Here is an 11,129-nt window from a genome sequence, read left to right as displayed (position 1 = left end):
ACAACATTTTGCTTCATTAGCATGTAAAAAAAATACAATCTATGTTGCAGTGCTTCTGTTAAGTAATGGATTACAGATCACTTTAGTGACACACTCGGTTGCGCCTTGTGCCTTTTTTTTTTTTAAGGACAATATATGACTCATTGTAGAACAAAAGCACAGTAACACGGAATCTATTTGATAAGTACGCAATGGAAAATTTTAATCGATCTGTAAACCTAGCCATCATGAGATTATTTGTGGTAGAAAAAAGAAAACCCTGAACGTCTTTTCTGCAGGAAGGGTGAAACCAACTGGTTAACTCGACTTTAAAACAAAGGGCAAGAAAGACATCTACTACAACCAAAATTTTAATTTTTTGCCATCTATTTTTCAGTGGTGAGTGGAAATTTTTTAACTAGCTAGGGATAGGAGGGTTTCTGTTTTTCTTTTCAGCCTGTTTGATTGAAATTTTACATGAACAGTAAGAGGAAATCCGATCTTCAGAAATCAGTCTGTCCTGTTTCGCCAATGTATAACTTATTGCAATAAGTGCAAGTTATGCAGTAAATAACATTGGCGGAGGTACACGTAAAGTGATCAGTAATCGTAATGGATCTCAGATGGATCTCTTAATGGAGATCCATTAAGATCACTGATCACTTTACGTGTACCTCCGCCAAGTTATTTACTGCATAACTTGCACTTATTGCAATAAGTTATACATTGGCGAAACACTGGAAGACGACTAGGTGACCGATTCCGCGAACACCTTCGCGACGTGGAAAGAAATGACAAGGACGCATCCAAACCGGTCGCTAGACACTTTAATCTCCCTAATCATTCTAAACAGCATATGGCAGTTTGCGGCCTTTCCTTACATCTAGGCAGTTCGGAAAGCCGCATAACACTTGAAGAAAAATTTATCTACCAAATAGGCACCCTTAATCCCCACGGAATCAACGAGCGCTTTTCATTCAACTAATTTATTCCTGTCTTCTCGTCACCATATTCCCATCAATAGCGTATCTCCACTTTCTGTATGTAAACCCACACACAACCCACAATTCCTCCAATCGCTCTGACGACGGGCTAATGCTCGAAACGTCAGCTTTTTTTACCCTTTACGATGGCCAATTTACGTTTTCAACTCAGTTGTTAACAGTAAATTACCTGCTATATTCTCCCACCGACGCAGCACCACAGTTTCTTTAGAAACTTACCCCCTTTATTCATTTGATAAAAACATTAGCCTAGAGATAAGATCTAATCTCTGAGTCTTACGAATCTCTTGGTGTTGGCTCAGTTTCAATAACCCGAGAATGAACTGGGACCGAAACAGATTTCTTAGAAAATGGCCGGAAGTTGACTCGCGAGGCTTCAGAACAAATCAGTGAATGATCTCAACGATCATCTGATAGTTTTGACGAACATCGCCTGAGCTTTTTTCGGAAATATTTCTTAAAGCTTATGAGGAACTTTTCTTCAAAGAAATATTACAGAGGTAAGTCAACTGAATTCAACCAACAACGGATATACTATATAAATACAAATGAACTAGTGGGATGTCGAAAATTAAACGTACATATGTGATTGTTTTTGTCTGCCTCGCCTGACACGAATTGTTCAAAACAAACCCAAGGCGAAGGCAGCACAGTTTTGAAATTACTCTGTCGATGAAGCAGGACAAGCTACACATTTACTTTCAGCGTAAACAATTTTACACGAGAAGGCACATGATGTCATTCTACAGACAAAGAAAAGCCGTTTTGTTTACGTATTTAAATTAAAGTCAATCACCGGCCAAATAAAACTGTGTTGGCCAAAAATTGCGAATTTCTAAAACCATTGACTCCGATGTAAACTCGAATGAAGACCATTGTGAGTCTTCACAAACTGAATGAAAGTATTTTGGTTTCTGAAACGTAGCCATTTTAAATTTGAAGTGATCTGTATTTAGCAATCGAATTGAATTTCTAGTCAGAGAATACTGTGCTTGACGATCGGACTGTTATGATCATATCGGCCTGACGTTTCACAAGAAAAAAATATTACAAAATACTTTTTTTCAATCGACCAATTGCTAAAGTGGAGTTGACAACCGAACCGATAGCAGTAGTGAGGGGTTAAAGATTATCCCCGACTCTGATCGAGTTCTACAAAATATGATAAGCGTCACACGCTATTCGAGCAAAATTGTAGTGGTGGACTAATTTTATCGCTGTTTCTGCAAATAACTAAGACCTGTCTTTACTTACGGATTATGGCCTCACGGACAAAGTCGTGAAATTATCATGGAAGCATCACGGGTACATCCTGTTTGACACGAGTCGGTGATAGTCAAGAGTAACATGTGTTTTCCCTTTCGCAAACGCTTGTTCGATAATAATAGCGCGACGATCAAAACCGCGTTTTCATATTGCGCTGAAATCTGTGTTTATCATAAATAGGCAGTAATGATGGTCCTTATTTCACAGTGACTTTCGCGCGACAAGATCTTCAACATTTTGTGACGATATATATATATATATATATATATATATATATATATATATATATATATATATGTATATAATTTTTTTTCATTCTTGAGAGCTTCTTAGTGAGTTCATTCAAAAGTTGAGAATAAAAATAGCTCTAGTCGTGCATGAACCATTACGCGACCAGTATTTCGCCAAAACCCAAACAGTGCAGGGAATATTACTTATTTTTTTTATTTAAGTGACAAGGCTATATAGCTATTAAACATAATTTTTTCGTAATTCTTTTCAGAAAACAATCACGATGGAGCCCTACTGTATACCACCCGAGATGATAACAACTCCTCCCGAAGACCACTTAAAAAAGGCCATATACGTGAAACACTTTAACATACACGGCGGTCGGGTGCGACCGCCAATGAGGTACAACAAAGTGGGCGGAGGCAACCTTTTCCTAGAATACCTGATGTCTGTGCAAGGTCCGCAAGGAGTCGACAGACTAATGACAGTGGGTTTTCGTCCTGAAAGAGGCAGAGACGAAGACTTCTCGGAAAGCATCTTAAAAAGAAATATTCTTTTTAGTGGCGAGATCTACCGCTTCCTGGGCCACTCCAACTCTCAACTTAAGGAGAGAACTTGTTTTCTATTGAATGACTCGGATGAAGGCATTTACGAGCTGCTTGCGCAGTTTGGCGAGTTTTCCCAAATCAAGACAACCGCTAAGCGCGCCAAGAGAATTGGGCTTTTGTTCTCGTCGTTCGACCAAAGCACTATTTTGCAAGAAACCCAATACGATGTCATCGATGACATTGAGGGCGGAAAATACATCTTCACCGACGGATGCGGTTTTATGTCAGATTCATTTGCGCAAGAAATTCAAGATGTACACCGTCACCTTGAGAGCAAACCTTGTGTGGTACAAGTCAGGTACCAGGGTTTTAAAGGCGTCCTCGTCCTTAATCCTCGGTTAAACGATGGTGTTCAGGTTCAATTCCGCAAGTCCATGAAGAAGTTTAGCATTCCAGATGAGCGAGTGCGCCTGAGTTGTACCACGTTTGGTGTTGTAAAGTGTTCCCGGCCATACACCATGGGCTACCTAAATAAGCAGATTACGATGTTGTTGGCCGACAGTGGAGTCAAACACAGCTACCTGCGACAGCTTCAGAATAATTTCCATATCATGCTTCGAGAACTCTGTAGCGCCAGACAATCTGCCGAGTCATATCTATGTATCAAAGGAGAGCAAAAATTACTCGGTTTGCTGCATGACTTTGGACTGGAGAATCCTCGCCTTCAAAGACAGCTTAAAGCTTTTCGTGCAAAGGAGGTTCGCAAGATGCAGAAAGAAAATGCCGATGAAGATGAATCCAGTGTGACACAGACTTCAAGATGTAAACTGCGGGTTTTAGTTCCAAAATCGAGGGTAGTGTTCGGTGTGTGTGACCCCTTCCAATCCCTCGAATATGGCCAGTGCGTTTTTCAACCCACTCTCTTTGACGAGGAGCAGATGGAAGGTTTTCAAAGGGCTGAAGAAGTAATAGTCGTGCGAAATCCATGCTATCATCCGGGTGACATCCGTGTTCTAAAGCTTATCAAGAACCAACCAGAGTACGCATATCTCAGCGATTGCATCGTGTTTCCGACGAAGGGAAGGCGACCACACGCCGACGAATCTGCGGGAGGTGATCTTGATGGCGATGAATTCTTCGTTAGCTGGGACCAGAATCTGATTCCTTCGTGGCGCAGTGCTCCATTTGACTACTCAAGTAGCAGTCCGCTTGTCATGATCTCCAACGCATTTAGCCACTTGGGACAGTGGACTAGTTCCCTTCAGAACCGCATTTCTAGTTGGGGTTGCAGCAACATGCCATCTGTGTTTGGCACAGCTAAGGAGGCCGAGAGGAAAAAAAAATTGAAGGAGCGAAGGCACATGCTTGAGTACTTCAGCACGTACAATAATGATCTAGTGGCGCGTGTCGACGCTATATTTATGAAATACGCTGCCCTTTATGGTCCGTCATGCCAGGAATGTGTTAATCTGAACAGGTAAACAATCCGCTCTGGTTTGATAGTCTTTCAGAATAATCCTGCTTCGCAGAGTTTCTCGAATGAATCGAAGTTTTTATTCCTAAAAAAAAAGGCTAGAATGTCTCGTGTTCTCAGGTCTTACAACTTTACAAAATGCACGGGTTTCAAATGAGTTAATCAGACAACGTTCAGGTACTTTGGGCTGGAGAAAGAAAAAGTTTCTCTCACTGCAGACTAGTAGAGGTTCCAGTTAACTAATATCGTGTACTTATACTAAATGGTGTTTCCTTGCTCCATCAGATTTTTCTCAGACGCTGTGGACATGGTGGCACAAAAGGTTTTTGTGCAAGGCACGCTTCGCAATTATGAGCGCAACTATCATCGTTTGGCACGAGATCCATTAGCGGCGCGTGTGGATCCTGTGGAATGGTACCGTGTCTGGATGCAACAAAAACCGCCGTTCAATCGAGGAGACGACGTGTGGACGCCAATGGAGGAAAACACACGTGTATTTGTGGAGGAAATGTCAAGGAGATAATAAACTGCACTGTTTTGCTTGCAAGTATAATTTTAGAGGATGCCTATCCGTGGTAAAACCAGGCATCGAGTCTTGACTTAATGGTAGTACTATGGGATATATCGACCGGTAAAATTGGACCAGCTCAAGTTTTGTGCGAGTTCCAACTACTGGAGAGAGAGGTGGAGAGAGGGTGGAGAGAGGGTTGGGGTGAGTTGTGCAACGCAGCAAGAGTCATATTGGAGAATATATGTTTCATTCTCGCCTACTGCCATCCGGCCTTAATTATTTGCGTGACCTGTTCCTCGCGTTCTCTTTGTTTAATCTGAAGCAGCACAATGTTATATAGTCGCAATCCTTTCACTACCGAAAATACTCCTTAACTTGGTTTCGCGAGCAAGTAGTTGTATTTGCTTGCAGCGCGAGGAGAAACGTGAGCTCAGCTCATGAACTTTTTCTATCTGGCTATCTGCCATCATGCTCACCCCTCGCGCTCACGTTCTCATTTAAGTTAAATCACTTTACGCCTTCACTTGCTCCCAGCCATAAAATTGAGAGGATCTACATACTTTTATTCGACTTATGTTGCGTAAATAAGTTTATATCAATGTTATATCTGGTTAACTTTAAGGAATGAATTCCGTCTGAACTTACGTTATTAAACAAAAAAAGAAAAAAAAACTGGTGCCCAACGATGACATCGCTTCGCAAGTAACAAAGGATAGAGCCTACGCAGCACTCCTAAAAAATTATTGGAGATCATTCATCGGGGTAACTTTTGAAGTTCCATTCTTATGAAGATCTGACAAAAGATAAATATAATCAAATATTATCAACTAAATACCACTCGAGCAATCCCTGTTGTTGAGTGTTAAAATAATTTTCCAATTGCAAAGTACGGCCATATCTCTCTATCAAGGGGACAGGAAGGGCATCCACTACATCAGTTATTTGTTTAATCCTCAATCATATTTTGTTGTCGAAATTCGATACCTTTTTTTTTCTTTCTTTCTTTCTCTTCCTATTTCATAACTAGTAATTAGAGCAAATGGCGGTGGACATTCTCCAGATCCGCTTTTGTAGGCATTATGCAAGCACAGCGAGAACCTCCAGACATCTCCGATAATCAACAATCTCCGGCGAATAGAAACACAAAGACTGTGAAAATTGCACACAACCAAAAAGGCCAGATTAGTACAAATATTTCTACTTATTATTGGCCCATGTGATTTCTTCAGCAAGACACGCGGTTTTTTCCTTTACAGTAAACAAAATTGACACGCCTAACAGATTTATTTTTATTTCGGAGCGATTGCTTTTGTTTCAAGGACCTTCTATGAAACTCTATCTTGCGCAAAAATGACGCCGGGTAAATGGCATATTTTGGCTACCTAACACAATGTGTTAACATTCCTTTGCATTACGTGAGTTTTCACCCGTTGACCTTCAATCAATTCCGTCAAAACAACAGCAAGACATGTAAAATTATCATTCCCTTATGGTCATAGAGAACAACACTTCGTCTTAAATTTCCAATCGAGACCGCTCTTTGTTTGCGCGGTTGGACAGAACGTCGTTTTGGTCGTTTAAAGCAACGCATCTTGATTCACGTCCCAAGAAAAGCTGTCTCCATGGCAAAGCCGTTTTACTAGGCTACGAGAACAAAGACCCTTCTAAAAATTCGTCATCAACTCGAAGACGAGACAGCTTGAAGTGCGAGGGCGGGAACGATCGAGGCACTATATCAATTGGTGGTAGACGACACAAAAGCGGGCTCTCGAAAGAGAAAGCGAAAATAATCGATTACAGTAAACGTGTTGTTCAGTTTAATGAAAAGCAGGCGGCTGGAGCCATTTTGAGGAGCAGCAAGGTTGGAATTTGGTCTGCACAAAGGAATAGAATCGGAATTATTACCCTCATTAGAAGGATATAGCTACACTCGGTTAAACAGATACTATGAACGACTTAACATTAATTTAGATCTCCTTGTTCGAGGTCAACTAGTCGTGACCAAATATTCTGGACGGTTCGTAACCTAACGGTTTTGGTATATTTAAAAACATTCGTGATTCTTTCGAAAAGCGGATTTGGTACGGAAAGCGGTTCCACAACTCGTAGTCAGCCGAAAAAACACGGCCTGTACTAAAATAGAAGCAAACGCGGACATGGATGGATCAGAAGAGCTAACAGGTATTAGCCCTCCGCAATCCACAGATGCCAATGTGGAGCAATGCGGTAGAAAACTGTCTTTGAAAGATATAAGGCGATACGAAAAGAAAACACTACTGTGTCCGGGGGGATGTGGTACAGATCTGGATCTAAATGATATCCCGACACACGATTGCATGAGAGATTTGAGGCAAAAGCTTGAGAGTGCGGAGAAGAAGCTTTGCGACAAAGAGGAGAAAGCGAAAGAAACAGGCGTGATGGAAAATACTTACAGAGAGCAGCTTGCATTGCAAGATTGTAAAATCGCTCAAATGTCCACCGAAATCAAAGAGTTGTTGTTAGAAAGATCACGTCGGGATGAGATGTTCAACAACAAGGAAACATTTTACAAGGAGCAGATTACAGCACTGATGGACCAAGTGGCGAAGCTGGAGAGGAAACTTCAATTACGAAGGCCTTCCAACCAAGAAGACGAGTCACTCAGTGAGACCAACGGTGCTAAAGAATGGGCTTACAGATACGACAAGCTACTGGCGGATAAGATCACTCTGGAAACGCTCTTTCAGAGGCGCGAGCGCGAGTCTCAACGCGAAATTGACGCGTTAAAAGAAGAAGCAGCGATGCTGCGCGAAAGCTTACATCTCGAGCGAGAAATGCTTTCGCTGGAGCACGACCATGCTACCTTCAACAAGTTAGCGGTTTTAACAGATCAGTTGGAGTCTCTAGTACAGCACAAGCAGCATCGAGGACGCCACAAGAGTAGTCACAAGGCTAAGGACTTAGGTAGCGAAACAATGAACGGGAGGATTCGTAAACGTGTACCGAACTCCGTTGGAAGTTCAAATTCTGATACAGTCGACGAAGAGGACATGGAGGTCGTCAGCAATTAAAACAATACGTATCAGACTGATCTTTTTGTGTCGTTGCCAACTACACCCTTAGAGGTACATGTGTGATATTTGCCATATTTTTAGACTTGAACGTCAAAGACTAAGAAGGGCAAAGAAGCAATTAACACAACAAGTGTCAACATTGAAGATGCGCTTGCTGCGATATTTTTGTATGCTTAACACTTCTATTCTTTCGGGTATCTTTTGAAACAAAATGAATGTTGAGACGCTAAGATAATAGCGAAGGTATCACTCTCACTTGTTCTTCAACGTATAACATAAACAATGATCTTGAGAATTAAATGAAATTTGTTTCATTGATGCCTTAGTTTTACGTAGGTGACGATTGTAGTGATAATCTAAAAAAGTTCCATCGATAGATTCTCGGATCAACACAGCTTTAGTTGAATTACGACGCTGTAGACGGTACACATACCGAAGCTTAGCGCTAAATAAACATCAAATGCTTATTGTTGATGGCATAATCGTTTCAGGTCATAGAGAGGTCACGCATGCTAGCTCACCGCGCAAAAGATCAATCATGCACTCCAAATTAATAGTTTCATTCCAATATTCTCTGATTGATCGAAAAAGGAAAATATTGACTTCTGAAGACTGATTCACGTACGCACCAGACGAGAAGTAAGTGAAGCTAGAGCTCAGTTCACCGAAAATCTACTTTTTAAACGGTGAAAAATAATCTAGTGATCATGCGATCACTTTGCTTCATGCTTCACTGAATTAGTAGTAAGCCTGAAGTAAAAAAGCTTTACATCGGACTAATGTGAAATAAAAAGCGTGATAAGTCTCATGCAACCAATAAATTAAATATTTCACAAACATATTAAGCCGTGGGAGTCGGTGATGTTTGGTAAAACCCTTGAAATATTAATGAGAGAAGTGGCGTGCTAGCCACAGGGTGTTAATTCGAGTAGTCAGAACAAAAACATGCAAACACGCTAGAAAACATCTCAGTTTAACAGCAAACAACTGCCCCTGAATGCAATTATCATGAAAGCATACGCAAATAAAAACGAACTTGCTTATTTTCAATAAAACCCGCGCGGAAGCCGATGAATTGTTTTAACTAAGGAGGGTTGTTTACAGAACAAGCATGCTTTTTGACAGAGGAATCCGCTGAATGCGCGAATGATCTAACAGAAATAATTGCCCTTAGAGTCAGGGGGTTCATAAATCTTTTGAAAAAACTTAAATTTGCACAAATTGATTTCAACCGGCGAACAATACGATGGGATACAGTTTTGGTCGCCAGAAATAAAGGATATTAAGTGTGTGATAAGAAGAAGGGGGAAATTTGTACGCTGGTTTGTGAGTAATCAATTGTATAAGTTGTGGTTTTTTTAAATTATTTCTTAATCATCAATGAATGGGCAAATTGCAGAATAAGTGCGTTGTGGCTTCCGTTGTTAAACAAATTATGTCTGATCATTGAAACTCTTTACCGCATCAATTCTTAAATTGGGGAATAAGTACTGTTTCGCTTCCTTTCTCAAACAAAATATGTCCAACCACTAAACCCTTTTTATTATGTGAGAATGCGTAAATTGCGGAAAAAAGTAATGTTTGGCTTCCGTTGTTAACAAAATATGCTTAACCACAAAAACCTTCGAAAGGAATCGTAGACCGCAAGGTCTGAAACGATGAGACGGTACGTCTTTTGAAAATCGATCGAGTAGTTTTCTGTGATTCCGGGAGTTGGTGGAATTCAGCACGATTCACAGGGTAATGACGTGAAGCTCGATGTCGCTTTGGACCTTATTCCAGTATCTCCCTGCTTAAATTCAAAGATAACGGAGCGTTTAGAAGTAACTAACTCCCTCAAACGAAAGGCGACTGATAGAAAACCACAATTACCACGTTAATATTCTATATTTGAAGACGTATGGTGTTACACTTAAGCTAATTAAAGATGGTTTGACCGTTAGCTTCACGATGCCTTCTGTCAGAGAACGATCTTTAGAGCTCAAACGAGCACCATGCAATGAGGGAGCCACCCAGAAGATTGAGAATTCTTCCTACAAATGTTTCAGATCACCATCACTGGTTCACTTATAGATGGGTGGTGGTCAAGCTATCTTGGTTATAATTCAATGATTAGCTAATGATGCACAGTACAGTATCTACACGAGATATAGAGGTACGTCCTGTGTGGTCTGGATTAATAGATCTATGAACTGCATGTGATTTTAAGCTGCTTCCTTACTTTAAGAGTCACCATATCTATCAGTTTCGGATCAAATTCAACGCTATGCGACTCGAAATACGATAGGCACTCGATAGATTCCGCAAAATTGTCAAATGAACTTGAATGCTTATATCAACTACACCGTCCGCAAAGGCGCGCCCTGAAAACTGTAACTAGCATCGTCTTTGCAAGTATTTAACAATTATTCCACAAGAGCGCGTCGGATATGAGATGGTAGATAACCAACGAGGCCCGTAGGGCCGAGTTCACCATAATCAGCTCATCTCCAACAAACGCGAGTGGAATAATTTCTACATATTTGCGTAGATGATGCCAGCTACAGTTTAACTCCTCGGATAACTTCGGGTAAACTTGTCTTCATGCGTGCGCATGGTATAATAGCTCATAACCCATGACGTCTAAGCCAATGGAAACTCTTGAATTGCATTATGCAATGATTCAATGAATGAATCGAGATGTATTGTATACTATTTTGAAGGCTGTATGCATTTGACAGGAGAGATGAAAATGACGTTGGAGTTCAATATTACACAAGGGGGTCTGCCCACACTACGGCAATCGATAAAATAAACTGATAACAAACTCTGGATTCTTAACCCTTTACACCCTCACAAAGCCACCATGATGTTTAGATGTCTGCACGGGCTAGCTCCAGAGTATCTGTGTTCAAAGTTTACGTGGCGTGACTCTGCTTATGACCTCAGGGACTCTGAAAATAAGCTCAATGTTCCATTACCGCGCACTAATTATTAACGAAAAAGCTTTAGCTACAATGGCGCCACATTATGGAACAGTCTACCATGCGATATAAGGAACACAGAGTCTCTGGGGGTATTTAA

General features: G+C 40.9%; 2 protein-coding genes across 2 annotated transcripts; both read left to right on the top strand.

The window, feature by feature from the left end:
• Window positions 1–1,308: 1,308 nt before the first annotated feature.
• LOC113670610 (uncharacterized) lies at window positions 1,309–5,843 on the top strand. The gene is made up of 3 exons (XM_089189547.1): window positions 1,309–1,483; window positions 2,752–4,505; window positions 4,788–5,843. The coding sequence occupies exons 2-3, from the start codon at window positions 2,764–2,766 to the stop codon at window positions 5,023–5,025; spliced, it is 1,980 nt and encodes a 659-aa protein (XP_089045673.1). The 5' UTR covers window positions 1,309–1,483; window positions 2,752–2,763; the 3' UTR covers window positions 5,026–5,843.
• Window positions 5,844–6,458: 615 nt separating this feature from the next.
• LOC113670611 (uncharacterized) lies at window positions 6,459–8,545 on the top strand. The gene has a single exon (XM_027186773.2). The coding sequence runs from the start codon at window positions 7,170–7,172 to the stop codon at window positions 8,061–8,063; it is 894 nt and encodes a 297-aa protein (XP_027042574.2). The 5' UTR covers window positions 6,459–7,169; the 3' UTR covers window positions 8,064–8,545.
• Window positions 8,546–11,129: the final 2,584 nt, after the last annotated feature.

This window comes from Pocillopora damicornis, chromosome 12 (assembly GCF_964200805.1).
Source record: "Pocillopora damicornis chromosome 12, jaPocDami1.2, whole genome shotgun sequence".
Lineage (NCBI taxonomy): Eukaryota > Metazoa > Cnidaria > Anthozoa > Scleractinia > Pocilloporidae > Pocillopora > Pocillopora damicornis.
Note: the sequence above shows the minus strand (reverse complement) of the source record. Positions and strands in the feature narration are given on the sequence as shown.